Source organism: Egretta garzetta, unplaced genomic scaffold (genome assembly GCF_000687185.1).
Source record: "Egretta garzetta isolate BGI_Z169 unplaced genomic scaffold, ASM68718v1 scaffold360, whole genome shotgun sequence".
Lineage (NCBI taxonomy): Eukaryota > Metazoa > Chordata > Aves > Pelecaniformes > Ardeidae > Egretta > Egretta garzetta.
This window is the reverse complement of record NW_009258261.1, coordinates 1,009,211-1,031,890: the sequence shown is the minus strand read 5'-3', so window position 1 is coordinate 1,031,890 and position 22,680 is coordinate 1,009,211. Positions and strand designations below refer to the sequence as shown.

General features: G+C 41.0%; 1 protein-coding gene across 2 annotated transcripts in view; it reads right to left on the bottom strand.

Moving 5' to 3' along the window:
- The window catches only part of PELI1 (pellino E3 ubiquitin protein ligase 1), a 35,263-nt gene extending 14,245 nt beyond the window's left edge, over positions 1-21,018 (bottom strand). The window contains exons 1-2 of one of the 2 annotated variants that reach the window (XM_035896425.1): positions 21,004-21,018; positions 18,249-18,413 (exon numbers count right to left, since the gene is read on the bottom strand). In XM_035896425.1, the coding sequence (XP_035752318.1) occupies positions 18,249-18,303 (55 nt within the window). In that variant the 5' untranslated portion in view covers positions 18,304-18,413; positions 21,004-21,018. Of the gene's footprint in view, positions 1-18,248; positions 18,421-21,003 lie in introns of those variants that run through there. The other variant, XM_009641753.2, reaches the window with a different exon arrangement.
- Between the last annotated feature and the right edge of the window lie 1,662 nt (positions 21,019-22,680).

Genomic DNA, 22,680 nt, shown 5'->3' with positions numbered 1-22,680 from the left:
TAGGCTGCTAGCAACTGTAGCTAGTGCCAGACTAGCCCTTTTCTAAAATACTGCATAAAAAAACCCCACTTTTCGCAGTATAAAAAGAAGTCCTCGGTCAATGAGTATATTAAAATAAAAATATGCTGATTCAGATGCAAAATTTGGATTTTTTTCTCCCCATTTTTATAATATTATCCTTATGTTCTGTAACTACATATTCTAAGGTTTGGATTTTTTTTTTTTGCTTTTAGAGATATAGCACAAGACAGCTTGTCTACTAATGTTTTTATTTTTATACAATTTGCTTTTTGTAGTTCTCCATTTACTACCATTGCAATTCTCATATCTGGCTCTTCCCTCAGGAATTCTGTGTTAAATCAGGGGTGGACAAAATATAATCCAGCCCTTCTGACAGTAACAGGACAAAGGACGACAAACAAGCTGCAACACAGAAAAGCTATTAGGGAGAAAAACAATCCAGGGAGGCTATGGGATCTCCATCCTTGGAGATACTCAAACTTCAGCTGCACGTGGCCCTGAACAACCTGACCCGAGGCAGCCCAGTCCCATTTTGAGTAGGGGGACTGGACCAGACAACTTCCCAACCTAAATTAGTCTAGGAATACAATTAATTTTAGGAAGCCCAACACAGTTGTATCAATCAACTGAAATAGGCACCTTAGGTGGACTTTTGATCAGTTAGACATAAATTATGAGCAGCTCCATTACCAACAAAACAATTTTATCCTCATCCTCCTGAGATTGACATGTTACTGTCTATAGCTTTATTTGGATTTAAAACCCCATACTGCTCTTCAAACAAAGAACTGCGCAGTTACCTGGCAAAACACAAGTAGCACCCAAGTTTGCCAACATCCATTTATGTATTTAAGCTCTTCAGCACTCCAATTTCCACTAGGCAATCTTATGGCTGCTCCTCTGAACACATGCACAGTAATTCAGTCCTGCATATTCTCTTCTATGATAATGTCTCAACCCTTCAAAGGCAAAATCTTGACTTCCAGATTTAAAGGACCAGAATATCAAAGTCACTGTGAGACACAAAGGATCTGTGCATAATACCAGTCTCTCAAGATGAAGATATTTGCAATCATGGAAGAAGGAAGAGGCAATAAGTAATGAGAGAAGTAAAAAAACCAAACAAACCCAAATTAATTCCCAGACTGCCTTCTTGTTTGATTACGAGTCCCCATCAAGTCCAGGTTGTCAGATTTCACAAACAACTCAATGTCTGCTGGTCTACACTGGTGCAAGCACCAAGGAATCAGTTCCTTTCGTCATACCATGCTTCTGAAACCTGAGACAAGAACTGATAAATTCACTTTCTTCTACATAATGGTTAAACCACCACTAGAAAGTTATTCTCCTTTAACTGTTTTTCCTACCAATCTTTTTGGAAGCTTTTATTAAAATGGTTATTACTGAAGCAATCACCTGGGTAAAAGACCATGCAGAAAAGCATGTGTTTATCAACCATAGTTTTCACATTTCCCCAGTTTCCAGTTAAAAACAAACTTTTTTTTTTTTCGAGATTAGCTGGATTCTGTGTACAGCTTGCATCCTTTACTACAGATGCACAGGAAAGGTATAGCGATGCAGCTGTTATGTAGTCAAATTGCACTGTCACTTCAGATCAGCAACCCTGCTTTACCTTTCTGAGGAAGGATAATTAATTTTCTCCTTTCTAGAAAATGGATTTTTTCCAGCACTGAAAAAAAAGGATGAGCATTTGGACTGTGGAAAATTAGTCCAGCGTTTTGGTTTTGTATGGCTTATTCTTTCCTTAGTCTATACTGTTTGCCTTTTCTTTTATAACCTCTGAATAAGCTTAGTCATCCACTATACACACAAGAGTGTCTTACGATATGAAAGCATTAAAAATAAGACAACAAGGCCAAGCTCTGAAAGGAGCAAGCAGTCTCTCCTGCACAGGATACCACGCATAAAACAATGCAAACAACTATCTGCTGCTGTGCCTTGCTAACGTCTGTAAAATCTCAATAGAGGGGTTTTTCATTCTCATAAACAGAATGAAAGCATCTTTTTACCATGGACATCTGCCATTAGAAGGCTGGTCATCCTGGAAACAAGTCATGCAAGAGTCACAGCACAGAAAAAAGGGCACATTGCCTGTAGACACTTTCAATGGGGCATTAATTTGATACACAAGAGCAAACCTACTGCTTTGCACCACGACTACAGCTAACCTTTTCCAGCCTAAAAAACCAGCAGTTTTAGTCAGGTTGGCATCCAGCGTCCTGCGTCAAGTTCTGTTTCAGTCTTAAAGGCATGTCTGAGTGGTTTTTAGCAATTTTAGGAAACTCAGGAACAGCGCTGTGAGGACAAGCATCCTTGTTCAATGAACAAGGCAAGCGTTTTAGAACAAGACTTCTATTATGGGCGCTTATACGAAAAACTGTACTTTATGACAGTACTCAAAAATAGCATTCCTGTTCAGAAGATGGGAAAAAAAACCATTAAGCACAGGAGCCTGATTTCAGTCAGTTCTGTTATTCTGAACTGCTGTCAATGGGATGAGAATGTGGCTGGGTGTATTAAACCTGGAAGATTTACGTAACTGCTAACGATCCACTCCAACAGATTGACAAAAATCAATTCTGAATATATTCCCCTGAAAAAAAAAAATCCAGTGTTTTTTTCAGTTACAAAAAGTAACAGCTGATCCTCCCTGAGGAAACCACGATAGCCTCCTACAGGTTATAAATGATGTAATTCAGACTGCGTGTGGGAAGCTGAAAACGTGTCTATTTTAAAGCTGTCACTGCAATTTTATCTATAACCTTAATTAGCTGAGAAAGAGTTCTTCACCAGTTAAACTGCTACATGTACATGCAGTCTACACCCCCTTACCACCCATGTCCTCCACGTCAGCGTTCGGATAGACCAGTGACGAAGCACACCACCTTGCACGAGGCAAAGCTCCCCCGCTGCCTGCCCCTGCAGCACGAGGGCCAAACGCTACAGGTTGTACTTGCTCAATCAGCTGAGCTACCTCTGAAAGTTATTCACGCGAGCTACTTCAGAAGATTAATTTGCAGCTTTCTATGTGAGGTTTTGGCTGTACTTGCACTTTGGCTGTTACTACAAACTCTGTATGCTTTGTTAAAAAGGGGTAGTTCTGATTTCATACTATGAAATGAAGATTATTTATATAAACTGTAATGTATGAAGCCATAAAGCGATACAGTAGAGGATAGGACAACTTTATGTGTTTGTTAGCCATACACTACCTATTTGTATCCTACCTATTCGAGTGCCTTGCCAAAGTAGAAGGAAGAAAACAAAAAACTTTGTAGAACGCTGGTACAACGTAGCAAAAGTACAGTTCCAATACAGAGAACTTTGCAGTCAGGATCCTGTAAAATTAGCCTCTTTACTGCCTTCAGGCAAATTACATAGTATTACCTTAAAAACAAGCAGTCCCAACTTTAATTGCAAGTCGGTGACAGAAGCATAACTTCCATATCCAGATTAAGAGTTTATACCAAAACAGAGGCATTTTATTTTTAAAAGGGCTGTTACGCAAATAAGATGGAGCTTTTTATGCTTTGATGGCTGAGCCCAGGGAGATCTACTGTCTGGTGCACCTGAACTAGAATACGGAGCCAAGGACCCTGTGCTTGCAGAAAACCACAATGACTTCTTGTTCTACAGATCTGAACGTTACCATTTTGCTTTTTTATGAGCCACTGACTTCCTGATGAGGCAGTTTACGTATCAGCTAAATAGGTGTTTGTATTACACTAAAGCCTTTTCACATAGCATACTGTATCATCTTGCAAAAATAGAGTTACAGTTACATTTAAAGCCTTTTTTTTGTTTAGACAACAGAAATACTTAACAGCTCTATGAGAAATTCACCTTGGTGTGATTTTTATAACACTGACAGCTTCAAAGCATCTTGCTCTGCACCCTAAAAATGAGAAGCGACTGACTCTTTGTAAGAACAAGAAGCATTTATTATACTACGCACTTTGAATGTCTCTTCCTATTTTAGGTGGAAGGGCAGCCCACAGACACACGCTGCCTGTTCTCAGATTTCCTTTCAACCACATCACTGAACTATCGTTCAACTTTTCGCTGAAAATCACTGCAGCTGAGGAGGCTTTTAGAAGACAGAGTGAAACAATACAGCCCTAGAAGGGAAAAGCAATGGCATGCAGAGCACTTACCAGTATCGCTTTGTCCTTTCAGTATTTCTGCATAGTAGAGAAGAAAAAACCCACCCCTTCAATCTCGTTTAAAACCCGCCGAAATCCACCAACTCCTTCCAACCCCCTGCAACCGCCAGACTGAGCGCCTCTGCTCTGTGTGCTTTTTACTTAAGCCCTGGGTAGTGCCTTCTGACTGAAGAGGGGCTGGCTCTGCTGTGCGTAAGCTAGGTAAACACCACCGCACCACACACCATTGGCTGGAGTCAGAGCCTGCATCCTGCTCGCCACTCCATAAACTCATCCATCTCTGGCCCCAAAAAGGAAAAAAGGAAGCGGAGGGTGTGTTGAGAACAATCCTGCAGCCCAATTCCCTGGCAGCTCTGTGGATGAGGTTCTTGGAGAAAAGCTGATCTATTTCCTTCTCCACTTCTCTTACATAACTGTACCCATGCATGCTATACCTTCATTCTTTCTTTAAAAAAAAAAATAAAAGAAAAATCATCACTTATTAGCCCAGCTAGCTTTCCTCACCTCCCACGCAAAGTGATTTCTTAATACAGTGAGAATTAAACCATCAGAAACTCTTCAGGCATTGCTATCCCTGTTTTCACTAATGGCGTAGAATTGGAGACAACACACCTGCAGACGCCACCTGTGTATACTGGACTCCCACAGCCAACGATGCTGTAACAGCTCATTCCTGTAGGATGCACGTTTGGAAAGGCAAATCTGCACGTGCCAGACCAGGTTCTGAGCTCATTTCTTATTCTACTAACATCGAAATCACTGCATCAAGCCAGTGGGTGGGATCATTTCAAGTGTCTGAGCCATAAAATGGTGATCAGGTTACCACAGCTTCCAAGTTACCGCCTCTTAGAATTCATCATGCAAATGCTCCGAGGCTCCTGCAAGCATGATAGGATGCAGCAGCTTTACATCAAGTGTTACATCAGAGTTGTAGTGACCAAGAAGGTGTGCATGCTACCCTGGCTCAAGCGATGTGTACTCAGGCTGACATTTGACATCTCCAAGCTCTATAGGTGACTGTTGCTCTGGTTTCTGCTGCTCCTTCCTCAGCTTGCCACCTCAATTTTGCAAGCACAACTTTATGGACCGGTTTCCCCAATCTGTCCGTGCTTTTAGAAGTTGTTTTACCCACTCAGCTGTTTTTCAGCTGGATCAGTTTCCCAGTCCAGCTCAAGGCATGACCGTGTAGTCGTACCAGTAGAACCGAAGGTGGGAAGGGCGGGCGCATGACTCGGCAGCACTCAAAGCTAAGCACTGTCGGACGAGCTTTTTGTTCACAATGCCATAACACAGCATAAGTTGCACCTCCCTGTAAGTCAGCTTCACTGCTGAGAACAAGGTGAACGCATACCTGTTTTCTCTCTCCTTGACCTGTACTCCACAGCCAACCTTCCCCCAAGTAATACCGTAAGGCTGTCCTGTTACAGCATCTTCTCACCTACCTGAAAAGCTCAACTGCAGAACACCTTGCTGTAAGATACTCTGGATAATAAAACTCTATATAGGCTCAAACCCACTTTTTTTTTCCCCTTCTATCCTGGATTACTAAGCACAAAGATACCACTTTGCTCCACAGAAGTGACTGGGCCACAACTGCTGAACACTGAGAAGCACTTGGAGAAACATCAAGGTACAGGTGCTCACTTGTTCCCGCTCTTCTTCTGGCCACCAGAAAGGACATGCTACTGAATACTGACCTGAGGTGGTATGGTCATTATCACAGCTGTCAGATTACTAAACTGATAAAGGGCTTAGGGAAAAAGCAAAACACAACACACAAAGCCCCAACTATTTTAACACAAATAATTTTGCTAATCTGTTTGTGGGTTTATTCTGTAAACCCACGATACCAATGCAAGTGAGGGGATAGGAACCTGCTGAATCAATCTCATCAGCAAAGCCAGAGACTCGTCAAGCCACATCTTGAGATTAAAGTTGAGCCTTCCTCCCTGCCAAAAATCAGCAGCCTCACTCTACTGGCACCTGAATCCAGCTTTTCCACTGGTAACTAGCAGAACCTGAAAATGGGACCATTTACTGTGGCGGAAAAGTCACCTAATCCCACCTCCCTCATCACCTTCAAGTATTTTATACATTGTCCCGGCCTATACAAGGTCAGCAGCTTTAATACTTTTTTAACCAGGGCTAAAGGTTTGGCTTTGTTTTGGGTTTGTTTGTGGGGGGGTTTTGTTGGTTTTTTGGTTTTTTTAAATCAACACCATCAGGACTGCATTAGTATCACTTAAGACACAGATATGGCAACAAGAGTACAAAAGGTGCTCTGTGTTCAGGTATTTAACTGTAGTGATAGGTTACATTCGTATGACCACTTCCAGGTTGCATTACGTTTCTCACACAAGCCGTAACACTTGAGTTGCACTGCTTCAAGAGCCTTCAGTCTGAAAAGCAGAACTTAGGACTAATTTGCTTCTAGAGCTCCTTTATTTTCTCATTTTGCAGATGCCACTCTCGGAGTCCAGGTTAATAAACCTGTGAACTACTTTATGCTGCAGACACAGAAGTAAGATAGAGCAACTGCAGGTAGATATGCCTTCTGCTGCCCAATCCAGCCTGCCACAGATAGCAGTTCTTCTCTCTGCATCCCACCTGCCTTCCTATTAGTGACCCACAGTATTCTGGAGCACAGTCCCCTGCTGTCAGATGAATGCACCACATAATCCCCTTTTCATAGCTAAACACACCCCATCTCAAAGCAAGGTGTTTTGGGGGTTATTTTGCCCCTAGCCACACTGCTACCTGGCTGCCTCTGAACCTCACCCTACAGAGTTCAAAACACTTTGTTTCCCTGCCTGTGTTTAGTCACAGCCATGCTCTACTCATCTGTTCTTGTGTCAACACTGCCCCTCACTTTTACTGAGAGGAGGGTTTAATGATTTCCACTCCACAAAAGAACCATGCTCTGCCTTGAGGACTGGAAGCAAATGCCTCAAGCGTGCTGTCGCTAGGCGAGCTATCCAACCTAGGTGAACTATCCAACCTTCCCTGGAGGAGAGATGCTGCCGACCATGCCGGACTGAAACAATGAAATCTGTAGCCCAAGATATCACTGCTGATTTCACGAAGTGATGCTTGACTGCAGGGGAGGTTCTTTCCCTGAAGTTGTTAAAAGAAATAAAGGGCTGTATCGTCGTGTTCTTCTATCTGACTCATGAGCAGATGCTGTACAGTTTGATATAATTACGTGATTTCACATGACATTCAAAATGAGCTTTGAAGAGAAATGCATTTCTAGCTACATCACTTAAATAAGACAGCCTTGCAGATACAGGCAAAAGGCAATGCTATGTTCCCCTAGCATGCAGAGAGCCAAGAAGCCCATGTGGCTAACTCTTTGTACTAGACTTAACCTGATCAGTATATTACTGCTAAATTTCAAGACAGACATTTTAAGCATGTCTCTGTTGATAATTTGAATTAACAAAACAGGCAGTAGAGTGAAATAAAAACCCCACACAGGATAAGTGCTTGAAATTGCTGCACACGGGGTACAGAGGAAAGGGGACCAAAGGAAACAGAGAAAAGAGCAAAAATGTGGAAGGATAGGATTGGTAGCGGTCCCAAGGGGAAGTGTATTTGTATACTCAATACTGAAGGCTGAACACACACTATACACCACCTTAACTCTGTTTCCCTCAAAGTCAGTGGCTGAACTCTGATCAAAGTTGGTGATACCCAAACAAGACAAGTATTTCATGCACTGGAAAGTGCGAACGCTGTTAGGGGGTTCCCAGAAGCTTAACCTCAGGTGCATGGAGGAAGAAGAAAGGAGGGAAGATTACTGACTTGCCAGCCCCATTAATCTTTCATTGTGTTATGTCACATGTAATCTCTGTGCAAGGAGTTCCCATGTTACACAGTTAATAAAGTCATACTACAGTGTTTTAAAGAGATTATGGGGGGGAAAGCAGCCTGAAGCCAAGAACATGCTAATTAGAGTATACAATAGAAATGTTAATCAAATAATCTGCAGGAAGAGGAGGAGGGAAGGAAATGACCTAATCCCCTGCACGACTGTGTGGTGCCTTGTGGCAAGAAGTAAGAAAATTCTTGTAAGGGCCGAACAAAGGTCCATTGTTACCGCTACAGCTTTCAGAGAACGCTTTGCTGCTTCTCAAGTTGCTGCAACATAAAGGGTGGATGGTACGTTATGAACTCTTCCACACTGACCACTTCTGGAAGGGGTGGGAGAGGCTAATTAGATTTGTAGGACAGCTGAGTAAAAGAGATTTAAGTAGAATCTCAAGTTCTTAAGGCACAGCAAATTCTCCTTCAAAGGGATTTGCCAACTCCAAAATGCCTGTCATCCAACAACCATGGCGATCCTTAGGCAACTATGGAGCAATTCGTTGCTGAAGCTGCAGTAGCCTAGTTACAGAGAGGCAACAAATCATCATGCTGCAGAGAAGCACTTCCCGCGACACAAGTCATCCTTTGCCATCAAACCTAATGAGCATTTCTTATGAAGTCTTATTCCACCCTTACAGCTTTCTGTGCCTGCTCTTCAGGTACACCTGGGAAGCCCTTCTACTCAAGGTCAGTATATTACCATCAATGCAAACCCCATCCTGCAGACTGAAAGAAAGTTGTCCCTGTGTCTTCAGTGCGATGTCTGCTTTAGTAGGCACACATGGCTTTTAGCACTGTACCAACTCAGTACTTTCAACTTCCTATAGGGGAGAGACCCCATTAAGAAAAGTGCATGCAAGATTCCTGATCCTTGCACTGAGAACATATTTCATAGTTAACCTCACTATGAGGTGAAGGAATTTCAGGCAAGGATAGCTACCAGGATAGCTACCAGGATAGCTAGACTACTGACTTCTACGTGCTTATGCGTTTCCAGGAGGCTGAGTCAACTCCATTCCTCGTAAGGGATTTCACAGAATCACAGGATAATTCAGGAGGTTATTTAGTCCAACTTCCTGCGCAAAGCAGGAGTTGGCTTCCCAGATATTGAGCTATTATGGCAAGAGACTGGGAGCTTTAAATATGAAACGGCTTCTGAAGACGTGCATTCCCTCAGGAAATAGGAAAGGCATACCAAATGCTGGAGAACTGCAGATGACAAGCAGTCTTGCAGACCAGTCTGGAGCTTCGTGCTTGTTCACAACCTTCCTATGGCTGTTTGATTCAACACTTGCTTAAAATAAAACAATTGGCAAAAATTACTGCAGAAAGCTTGCGGTAGCCACACCAAAGATTGTTTAGGCTGATTAAATACTTGAAAAGCTGAGACCCACAGCATACCCTGTGTTTTACAACAGCTTCACAGGAGAAACACGTTCCAATAAGCAGTTCAGCACTAACACTACAGAACTCTGTATTGTTGCCCCAGTAAGACATTTGAAAACCAAGCTGCTCTTAAGACGGTCCTTCACCTGCCTTCTCAAGAACGGCCTGAAGCATCAGACACGCTGATTCCTAAAAATCCAAGACTGAAAGGATGATAGGTAAGGCATCATTCCGAAGAAAACACATTCATTTCCTAAAAGGTCAAACTCGCATAAGCCATCTGCTAAGTCAGAAACATGCAGCTGTAGTTGCACCAGGCTTCTCTCCAAGACAGTAAACTTGAGTTTCCCAGGTACCTGGAAACAGCTATTGTGAAATATATTTTCTTGAAGTTCTTCAGTAATATTTCTGGATCTTGAAAACTCTGCAAGCCAAACACCGTATCTGCAAGTTCAATTAACCAAGGCCATGCACAACCACCTCCTCAAAGAACCTTTTAGCTGTAGTTCTGTGCTCTTTGAACAGCAGAACTCAGATTCACTGAGCTTCAGGTGTTATGGTTTCCCCTAAATAAAGGGAGGCCCAATTTGAATTCATTTCCAAGATGTAGTTTTCTAGCTTGCAAAACTTTTAAGGTACCTTCTAGCAGAACTAGCTGAACCTGCATTACCTGAAAGCTTTCATTCCCACAAAGCTAGATCATTTGGACCATAGAGTTCTTCAGAGAAAGTTAAGACAGACAGTTGCTAGACATATTAATACATCTTTGCCTCACTTTCAGTGATGAAAAACATTTCACACAGATTAGCAAAAAAAAGGACAGAAAAAGTATTCAATTATAGAAATTTAGCTATGACTGGCTGGCTCCCCACACTCACATTCTAGGAAAAGATATCTTAAGAGGGACAAAGTTTAAAAAACTATTCAGTACAGTTTCTATTGAAATCCCACATCACACAAATGGATATCTTAAAATAAAGCAAGTATCTTTTCACTCAGAGGTCGTGAAGTGCAAAAGCCAAGTTTATCCAATAGAATTTCCACCCACTTTATCCTAAATTCCTCACCACACTTATTACTCTTGACACTCACCACTTTGACTGTAGTTCATCTGCAATTCCAGTGAAAAAGGTGCTGGACAACCTCCACACTGCTCTCCCCACCTCTGCATGTGAATGTCCCAAGTCTGCAGTTTGTACCTGAATACTCTGTAAGTCACTGCTGTAAGTGTACCACCTTACTATAGTCCTCCTCCTCCTCCTAACTTCAAACTTTGGACAGTCTTTGTATAAGGAACAAAACCTGGCCCTTTCTAAACATATCACCTCCAGCATTTACATATGAAAGCATATGACCTACATACCTCTGGATAGCTGTCAGAGGTCTGCCGACTCTCTGCAAGCCAAGTGTCAGGTTTTTATAGTGGCCTGATAGGATATACTACAGCCCTAAACATAAATGGCTGGTTCAGTACCTCAGTTTCCTGTACTTCTGACATTCAACCATGACTTTTTAGGAATATTTTAAATAGTGCTGTATGAACTTCGGTACAAAACAAAGGTTACTTTAGGCAACAACACAAGAGAAAAAGAATTGACTGCTTTGCATATGCAATAGGTTTCTAACAGAGGTATATTGAAGTATCTCCAGATATATTAAAAGCTGTCTCTTAATGACTAATGTGAACCAGCTTTTATGCTAATACAACTTGTATTTATATATAAACACAAAACTAACTTTTTGCACACTTAAGTTTCCATGTTAATTGCCTCCTACAGCCAACAATTCAAACAGGACGAAATTCAAGTATCTCCTCCACCTCGTCATGTCAGATCACCTACCTGTTCCCAGTTGTTACTGCTCAGAGAAAAATCCCATGCAATTCGATTATATCTTTTTCCATGGGCAACGCGTGATTTAGCATATCTAGAGAGGAGCAATACTTTACTGCCTACACTTCTAATCCAATTTGGATAAGAGGTTTGCTGCTTATAAAAATAAACAGGCAGTTGCACTTTTCCTTTACCTCTATGTGGGCACTAACACCTAACAACAGAAAGGTCATTGCCAAAGAGTAGCAAGAATTCAGTGCTGGGGATGCCATCCCTAAATTTTACTCCTTGGTTGGGACAAGAATCCAATTTCTTGTTTACAGGTCAAGGAGGGAGCTGGTGGATACTCTTGGCTCTTGTCACATACAACATTAGGCATTACTGTGCCAAATATATTCTCACTAAAAAAAAAAATTCCAATGATAGAATACCTCAACCATAGAGATGGAGCTGTACTACTTCTATAGTGACCTAAGGGACTTTGGTCTGACCATAAGGTCCAGTTTTAATTAAGAGCTAAGGAAATTGTTATGTTTAACACTTGACTTATAGTTGGAATTTTTCAAGGTGTCACTAGTTCCAAGTTTTCAATTTGCCATGTATACAGAAAAACATTACCTTCCAATAAGAGGTGGTCTCTAGCTGAATACGGCAACTTTAATTTTGCATAGTCTTCAGTTACAACCAGAACAACTCTGATGGAAAAATATTTTCAAGTGTGCAGGTCATAAGATACATCTTTTAAAAACACCAAAAGGTATTTTTGTACCAAGACAGTGGCATGTTTGAGGGTAGAGAAACACTGGAACGGGTTGCCCAGAGAGGAGATGGAGGCCCCATCCCTGGAAACGTTCAGGGCCAGGTTGGATGGGGCTCTGAGCAACCTGATCCAGTTAAAGCGTCCCTGCTCACTGCAGTGGGGTTGGACTAGATGACCTCTAGGGGTCCCTTCCAGCCCAAAATGTTCTATGATTCTATGTTTGTTTTTTAAAATAGCCATGCTCTCCAGAATCAGTACTGCTTTTTGTCCTCTCAGACTATGTCACTCAGGACAGAAAAATCAGACAAAAGTAATTTTAAATTGGTAGAGTACAGGGATACTGATGGTCACTGTCGCAGAGCACTCTTCCAGCAATAGTCAGTGCACACCCATTGCTAGGCAGTGTTAAAACGGTCGGCTGGTAGTTTCATGGACTGCCCTTGCTTTTCCTATGATGTTACGTTACATCACTAACCCTAGTGAAAGTCCATTAGCAAGACAGCAATTTGACTCTTAGCAATTCTACCAGTGAGGAAAGTGCTCCTGAAGACCAAAAAAAAAAAAAAAAAAATTTTGTTCTTTGATCCAAACTAAACAGAATTCCATGTGAATACAAACCTTCAAGATTTGGCCTAGAAATTGGTTAGATTGCTAAAATTGAGGCTTAGGGACACAAGTTCAGTGTATTTCTTAATCCAATGCAAGTTTACTTATTTCCCACATAATGTTATCTAGCGAAGTAGCTCAATAATTTCTTCTGGAAAAGCACATGCTTAAAGCTGTATCCTGGCTAGGACTTTGGTTCTCTGTAGATACCAGCTCATATTCCAAAGTTACCTGAAGAAGCCTTGAAAGCAAGTGTAGTTGAACAGTTACAGACTGGGCTACATTTGAATTAGCACATGCATGAAAAAAAATCTACACTTATTTCTCGTTTCTAGGCATTTCTCTGACATGCAAAGATAAATGCAAAAGTATCTTAATGCTTGCAAATTCTAGCAATTACCTTGGCTTTGCACTTTGTACCTGTATGCACTGAGAGGCAGGCTTTAGGCAATAAAGAATTACTAATTTTCTCTCAAAGAAAAATTTTTGCATTCAGGAAATAGGAAACACCATTGGGCAAATACACCAAAAAGAGCATATAGCCACAAAAAGGCAGTTTTGACAGCGCCATGACTATGTAATTTTAAACAGTACCAGACAATTCAGAACACAGTAGCACCTTACAGAGTTTCGGAATCAGTTTCACGTGGTTTACAGCATGCACTTATTTATTAACCAAAGTGACTGGTTAATGTAACACAGAGCTCTTCCTTTCTGAATCTTGAGAAGGAGGCTGACAGAAGCCTGCACTTCAACCCACAGTGTCCACTCTAGATACCCATACAGGCTACCAATTAACTACTGCGTGGGAATCTTCAAGTGCACCCCAGTACCACAGAAACCTTAAGCCCTCTTTTTCTAGTGTAGCCAAGTTAGCAGTAATGATCTAGTACTCCTTCCAAGAAATCTGCCTCTTCAGAAGTAATCTTTGCAAGTTTTTAGGGGTAGACTGGCCCTCTCAGGACTGACATTGTTTATGAACATTTCTTGAAATTACTAACAGCTGCTCATAGTGAGCACAGGGGTGCTTCGTTCACACACATTCATAAAGGTTTGTAGAAGTCCTGTTTGCATTCAGTTTGCTTCTTGTCATTAGTTACCCTCCTGCCTTAAGGATGTCTCATGTCACCCGTTCGTGGAGCAGAAGAACACCATACAGCTGCAGAGGGCACGAACAGTCACACAGGCAACCACGTTGGCACACGTTAAACATTTACTACCCAGACTCAGCAGAGAAGTCTGACCACATTCATGCTCCTGGACCAATGTAAATTCAAAGCAAAAAAAACATTTAAGGAAGCCCAGTCAAGTGATTAACTATACAATAGACGTACTAAATAAACTAAAGAACTACATATACGGCAGAGTCAGCGTAGCAAATTTGACAGTAAACAACCCGAATGAGTTTATGAAGTATCAGGCAAGTGGGACAGAGGCTATGAGTGTGCCAGGCTGATCAGCTGAAACAAATAGGCAAGTCGCTGCCTTTAGCAGCATGCATTGCCCCGATGCAACTTAGTGGCAGACATTTTATTTAGAAATTCAAAAACAAATTTTCAAGCATGCTCAGTCTCACTACAACACCAGCTGTAGAATTAATATATATTCGCTAAACATAAAGGAAAGAAAAAACTCTCTCTGGCTTCACAGCCACTGTTGTACCTAAACTCTTTAGAACTCTGAAGTCATTCTGTAGTTTTAGCGTTTCACTGAAAGTGTGTAAATTACATGCCCCCAAATAAACTCTGAACTACAAGTAAATACAGCACACTGTCACAAGCTCACCCTCCTCTAGCCTTTCTTTTACAATACTTATTTCCTTGTCTGTAAACATGACTGCTAGAACAAAAAGATGCAAGGTCAGCAGCACCAAACAACTCTGAAATGCTATCAACACTATAGAACATTACCAAACCAACGTAAGAAGGAGTGTATCACCTCCAATAATTTTATTAATTTCTGAGGTGAAGCATTTTTCTTTTAGTAACCACTTCCAAGCTGAGGCATTTTTTCCTTTATAGAAGGGAAACACTTCATTTTAATTGCAGAACACATTAAAAAAATCCCAACAGTAAAAACAGGCAAATAGAAAAAAGCCTATCTTCTAAAAAAAGTCTTCACTTTAAAACCAATCTGTGACCTAAGCTTTTTATTTTGAAAGTATAATTTGATAACGTGGTGGGAAAGAACTTGTATCAGTAACATTACATACCTAGGTATTATAACTCTGTTAGATTTTAAATATGATGAAAATTATATAGCTATCTCATATTAGAAATAAGTAATTTTAAAAAAATAATCTTGAGAAGGACTCAAAAATCACAACCAAAATACAGGAGCACAAGTGTTGACACAAAGCTTCAGCCCTGAAACTCACCCGACAAGAACCATGAGTTAGAGCTTAGTGCCTGCTGAGCAAAGCACCACTTCTGGGAATAACTGCACATTCCTAGTTTTGCGATGGAGAGCTGTTTTGTACTGCTTCTGGTATTAAAACTAAGCATGTTCTTATTTGCTGGATTGGGATTTGCAAAAGCCCAACTGCGGGAGTAACTGTGTGTTTTACTCCTTCCTTTAAGAACAGGACTGAGGCCTAACATTAAGGGGTGCAAGTTTAGGAATTACTGGGCTTCTTTTTGTATCTAGACCTGTCTTTTCAGGTCACTCTCACTCACTCAGCAAACTGAAAAGGTTAATAGAATCACAACAAATGTGATTTCCATCCCAACATCCTCACATGTTACTTACCGATTTTTTATTAACAGATTTAAATACCTGTGTTTCCCAAAGTTATAGCATGGTGCTTATGCCTTAACTTTTGATAAAGAAGTTTACCTAAAATGTAAAAACTGGATAAAAAGAAAAAGAAAGGCTGCAATCCCCACCCCCAAAACACCACCACTATAGCTGTATACATTGAAGCAGCAAGACTTGTCTTTACCTGCAAAAATAAAAGTCCAGAATACGAAAGTTAATCAAAGATAGCAGAAGACCTAACACAAAGGGGCATTGAAACATTACAGTCGAAACTCCCAGTGAAGTGGCAGCCAACTGAAATCAAAGATTCCAAGAAAAGCTTTCTTGTTAATCAGAAGCAACATGGAATCTCTTTCTGACCAGAAATGCACAGGGCAATCTAAAACAGCTCCAGCACAGAGAAGACTGCATCCTTTAACAAAACTTCAGCCTTTCATGCAACCGCTTGCAAACTCAACATGCTCCAAAGATTGTTTTTACTGTGGCACAAACGAATAATCTCTAATTAAATTTAAAAACCAAAAAAGTCAAAATACTTGCAGCCTATAAATTTAGCCCAGATTGGAATACTGCAACAAGATCCTCTTCCTTAAGAGTCTTTACAAAGCATGCCAACACCATTAGTTAGAAGAATAATCTAAATAAAGCCATTGTTAAAAAAATAAAACTACATCATACCATGGCTGAACAGCTAAGGAACTGGTCAGGGAGGAAGGATTATTTCCTGGCACAGTAATGTAGCAACAGACTGAGTTCTCTCTCTCTTTTTATTATTATATTAAGCCTTTACAGTGTTTTGTAAAACTAAAACTGAGGTTTGTAGCTCATCTGTTTAACAGATGATCAATTGTATTGAGCAGCAGGACTTTGTTTCTAGGCATACTGTGAAAAAAAATAAATTAAAAGCATACTTAGCAAGGAAAAGAAACTAAAGTCCAAATTCTGGTTTTGTTCATCTGCCAGGTCACCTCGCCAAACCTGATACCTGAGCCCTATTATGCAGGTGCAAGTAAGGATTGAACTGCATTAACCAACGTAAGCAAGATCGCTATCAGCCTACCTAAGCAAGACTGTACTAGAGCAGATCTGGGCTGGACGTGTAATTTAATTCACCAGTCTGATTTTGGATAAGCCCCAGACATTCAGAACAATTGCAGTGCCGTCAGAGACAATGCTCAATGTCAGTTATAGTATTTAAGTTGTATCTGAAGAGACGAAGCACTCCAATGCCAGGTACCTTCCAGCTTTCTCAAGCCACCAGCTTCAACTGTGTTCCACAACTCTTAAGTAGTGACACTCTTACTAATTGCTGCAAGTATTTTGGCTTATACACAAGTACTCGAACATGATGAGTCCTCTCTGACCCACCATATTTCATTAGATAGAAACTTCTTCCTAACAGACAAGACTCTCGAGTTGATAAAACAAAGCTCTAACAGCTACACTACTATTAAAGCTCTAGACTGTACTCTACTATCTGTTGAGCTTCACCCTGAAGTGCACTCGTAGAGTTAAGTAATTTGGAAATAAAATTCACTTGTGATAGAAATTTGACAGAAAATGAAGCAGCACAGTGGAATATACAGTTGATCAGAAACCAAAAGAAATATGCAGCATCAATTCACATCTGCAAACTCACATGAAGTAAGTAAGTGAGGTTTTCTATACTTAAAATGTTTCGCGCTGCTAACCACCTATACTGACTGTTCACAACCAGTTTTAGGACTTTGGCAGTTGAAACGAAAATAGCAGCCATTGAAGTACTGATACCTTTGATCATGAAAAAGATTATTATGATTAGCATCTCAGGCCTATTTGCGCCAATCCCCCGAGATGTAACAGACGACTGTAAACATTTTCAAAGTGATATGCCAAAAGTCTTCTCACTATTAATCACACCCATCACACCTGAGGTTGTACTCTCAATTTCACTAGCATTAACCTGGTATGAAAGCTGGTCCAAGCAAGGAAAAGTTGATGTTCTCAGACTGCCACATTATTACTTTGGTGCAAGCAATACCGAGAGGAGGCAGCAGCTGCTGTCCTCAAACCAGAGGACTAAGGAAAAAGAACAAGCCACAGATACATTCACAGACAAAGCTATGGAAAGCAACACAAGAATTTTAAGCCTACCACATCAGAAAGGTCTGAAGTTTTGTCATTAGACTGACTAAAGACACAGCTCCCTGAACCTCTTAGAAAACTCCTGTGATTAAATTTGTTTCTTTTGAGTTAGTGGGAGAAGTCAGCTTGTAGAAAAACACTGGTCAGCGTGTCTGGAGCAAAGGGTGCAGGGCTGCACAACTCAGATCTGGGGAGACAGGCTGTGTGTGTGCACAGGCCAGGGGGATGAGAGGGAGATTGCTCTCAGCAGGCAGTGAAAATTATATGAGCTCAGAGCCTCTGGAAACAACTTTCAGTAGAAACCCAACATTAGGGCATGAGAAAGTACAATTTGGTGCAGCTTAGGAGGCATGTCTTAATATAATCATCTGCAGTTTTATAAAAGCTGGGATTGGTTGCTGTAGAGAGATGCTGTCCAATGAACAACTGAAAGCATTCTATCTCCATTTTAAAAAAAGGCGATGTTTAGAGAACAAACACTGTTACGGGCAGGAACAGCAAGACAATACTAAGAGTTTGTATTGTCCTACACTTGCGCTTCTAGCAATTAACCTCAAACAAAATCTTAAAGAGGTACATAAAATGTCTATTTTAAGGGAATTCTAGAAGTGGCTACTGAATTTTCTCTTCAAATGCTTTATCTAGAGAAGAAGTTCAGGTGCAAATAGAAAGATTTGTTCTCTTAGAGCAACTGTGTAGATGTAAACTCACCATCTCCAAGAACCGCGAGACTGTAACTGCACTTCCACTTGGATTTACGATACATAATCAAAAGCCACACTCGCAGAAGGAAAATGACCTGTTGATGATGGTGGCTGTCAACAATGGGTTCAGATCAGTTAGCTGCTAGTGCAGACAGGACAACATTTTTCAACACTGCGAGAGAAAGTGAGAGTAAGACCATATGGTTAAGCCCCATTCACATTAGCACCAAACGGCTAGCATCATCGATTGAGAACTGTCAGCTGGGAGAGGCAGAGGTGGGAAGTCTACCTGTTGCTCACAGCCACTGTAAAGAATGGTTTCATGGAGGTTTATCAATGTTGGCTCAGTGTCTACTGGAATAAATGCTTTTTGAGAAAAGCATGAATAACATGTCTTTGAACACAGCACATACTCTTGTGTTCCATCAGTATTCCTAGTGCAGAGCAACTCAAATACTCTGTTGTTCAAAATTATTCAAGGAATTCAGTTACCAGTCAGTTGGTTTCAGATTGCTCAAAATTTACTGAAATTTAGGAACATGTTCTGGAATTATACTGGATATGTCCAAGTTTTATGTTTACAGAGGATTGACAGTTGCAGGTAAGCATTAGACAAGTATCATCAGCAGACACCCTGGCTGTATGCTATCCAAAACGGTGCAGAATAAAGGGATGGAAGAGCTGGCTTTAACTTCAAACTACTTTGAGTAGGGGGAGCTGGACTAGATGATCTCCAGAGTTCCCTTCCAAAATAATTTATTCTATTCATTGGCAAACCTGGCCACTAGCGCAGAGGCATGAGTTTTGCATTCAAAGACAGAATCACTGCATCACAGAACTATTATTTATCACCTATTCTCACGACCTGAGAACATAGAGCAGGAGCACATTCTGTGGTTAAACAATTTTCAGGCAGCATAAAATGCCACTGCCTGCAAAAGCAGCGGTCCTGCCTGCTACCCTACATTTAGACACAAGGTTTTTGCACAACCATGGTGTTCGCAGATTCATGCCCCAACCTGTTCCTCGTTTGGATTTACTAGGTTCCATGTGCGCATCTGAACACAGGACAGGAACAGAGAGCTAGGACCACCTTTCATATAGTGGACTTTGTCTTCATTTCCAGTAAAAGAGCAAAATTATGTTTTCTTAAATGCACAGACTAATTGATAGTGAGATGACAGGAAATAGGCTTTATTCCTGAGCAGAAATTAAAAGCTCTGTTTAATTTTGAAAAACAGGGGAACATAACCACTCCTTAACTTTGGAGGTAATTTTTGTTTTATTTGTACTCGCTCTTCTATTCAACTTACTTTGTTCCTTTAGGTAACAAAAGCTACATTCATCAGCAAAAGACAGCTTAGTTCAGCATTAATCTTATTATGCGTATTGAGTTAATACTAAGCTTATATGAAGGATGTTTGAAAACCAAGCTTGAAAACAAGCACAGGAACAGAATAAACTAAAAAATTTCAAATTCTGTCTCAGTTACAAAAGCAGACTTGCAACAATCCTTTCATCAGGTCCAGTCACTTCCTGTACATTTCTTCATAGGACAATTTTTCTATTACAGTTTTTGCTGTGCTGGAGGATCTAGGACTTGGGACAACTTGAGAGACAAAAGGAAGACAAGCACCATTAGCCTACTAAGTTCTGAGCAATTGCTCCTATGAGGAACACCACCAAGATAAAAATCACCAAAACAATTTTGGGAGGCAGAAATGAGTTTGTCTGCTAACATTAGTGCAAGTTACTTCCATAACCAGTTGCTGCAATAAAACTTGGGGTATTCTAACACTAACATCTTCAGGTCCAGCTGCAAAAACTCTTCTACGAATAATAATTCTTCCAAATCAGTTATATGGTTGCATGCTGGGAAATCATCTTCAGCACTGCTTAGCAAAGATAAACTGCCAAAATTGAACAGGCCCCAACACAGACTCCAGCACGTGTGCTATGTTGCAATGAGAAGACAGGAGTAGGACAGAAAATACAGTCTCTGAAGACTGTGGGATAGTAGTATCTGACGATTATCAAAGCTTATGTGGTATTTCTGAAGACTAATTGCTGTACTTAGAACGGAGTAAAGTCTGAACTATAAACTATGGCTGAGGACTGGACAACTGAAGTTAGACTTAAAAGTATACTCAATCCTTTGGCATAAGAGTTAGGCCTAACAAAAACCACTGAGTGCCATGGTTAAGCCTACAATGGAGACTAACCAGGAATTCTCACATACTTCAATTACAGTAATGCCTATTAGTAGTGAGAGTAGAACTCCTTGGGATTTTAAGTCTCTCTGTATCAAGAGACACCTTGTCCTCCACTCAGATGCACGCCTTTGAAGAGCTGAGCAACTACTCTAGCCACACTATCAAAAGGTGAGGTTGCAAAGCAGAAAGCAGACTGTCATTTAATGAGACTCAGCAGGAGTAAAAGAGGCAGAGGGGGAAAAACCAGGCTCCAGCAAGTGCCATGCTCTTCCACACCAACAAAATGGAAGGAAAGGGAATCCTGCACCACTCTGAGGGCTATGAGCCACCTGGCCAGAAGCCATGCTTATGCACAGCTACTTGGCCCTGAGGGTTGAAAATAAAACATGAACAGCCAAAATATGAGGCCAGCAGACACAGCTGTCAGGCAGGGATCAGCAGACCTGACGACTGTAGCGTTATGAATGCTCCAGCCCATGTTGGTTGGCTGTTTTGCACTATACCCTATTCTTCCCCTCAGTTATTTCCTTCCTCTCTTTGTCCACCTACCGTAACTCCTACTTGCACTGTTTCTCTCCCCTACCTCTTCCCTTTTTTGTCTCTGAAGAGTCCAAGGTCTTACAGGAAGACTTCTATTCAGACAGCATACAAGCACTGCAAAATGAAAGTTCGTATTTTTTAGTATGTTTAGCTGATTGTAACAGTCCTTTCCCATCTCAGGTTTTTATAAAATTCAAGTTTCTTGAAAAACATTTGATGGACTCTGTTTATAACACTATCCTTAGTCACAACATACCAATCACTATTAAAGACAGGAGTTCACAAATAATGCAGTGTGCTGATTTAGCTTCTATAAATGGAGAGTTTGGCCACTGCAGAGATGCCTGATCTACAGCTCTCACTCACGTAAACAGTGACAAATAAAGACTGTCAAGATCCTTCCCCAAATTCCTTCAGGGAAAAGAAATTAAAACGATAGCAGATTGGATGGAACAGCTCTAAGAAAAATCAGTAATGGTAGCCGTAAAATCTAAAATTAAAGTAAGTCTGGTTTTGATGCTTTCAGTACACACAGTACATTAAATTTGGCATAAGCCCAATGGAACATGAAGTACTTGTGGACAATGTCTGCCAAGAGCTAGAAATATAGCACTTAGTCTTTAAAGAACAGAGAGCCTCAGACCATTTCTACTTTATGCATCTGAAAAAAATTAAATCAAGGTGATCTTTCCGAGGGAACATTTGTATTAAATCTAACTGGCATGCTTTGTGCAATACTGAGTTGAGCACATGCTGACTGGCAGAGAAGCAGTATTTGCCATTTTATAATCCGTTCCACTTGTGACAAAGGTTACAAACAGACGTTATACCTCTCTGTATTCCAAATCCCTGTGCTTTCCTCCTTAGCATCAGGCTTGTGTCTCAGACAAGTTCTGTACCTGGTCCTTGGTCACAACAACACATACTTCTAAACATTTGACACAGTGGAAGCAGAAGAAAGAAATGGGAAGCATGAACTCGAGGAACTCACGCTGCACTACTTTTTCATCCACCTTCACATTTTTTGGTACTTCATCAGTTTACAGGCCTCAGAGCAGAGCAAGGTTAGTAACTGAATACTAATTCCCATTTCTGTAGCAGCCTCCAAACATTAGCGAATTAAGCATCAACACACCTGTGAGTTCCTTACCTTTATTAAAATAAGGACAAAAAAGGGAGACAAGCCTAACACCCATCTGGGGCTTTGGAGATACCATCCATCATCCCAGAACAGAGATTCCTCTCCCCACCACCTCGCATACACTGAGCTCCTAACTAGACAGGAGAGCCGAGTGCAATTCCAGCTTTGTTAGGTTTTCTCTTATTATATGTGGGAGGGCTTACACATCCTTACCCACATCTCCCAGGGATTCAGGTGGGAACATAACATACCCCTCTTGTCTTTAAGGCCAGTATGAGGTGCTAGCACAGAAGGATCGCAGCCCCAGCCCTGCCTTGGGAAACCGGAGAGCAGGAGAAAACAGGTGATGTTACACTTGACATCTGCCCAGAGCGAGGCAAGAAGCTTCTCATGCCATCTCACTTTACACATAAGCCAAGCACTATCTGGATCGTTAAAACTGTTATTTCTTGATGACTGATGTTTTGAAATACGTAACAAAAAAGAAAGAGCCAGATAACTCTGACTGTTGCAGGCCTGCAATACATGCTATTGTGGACTACACT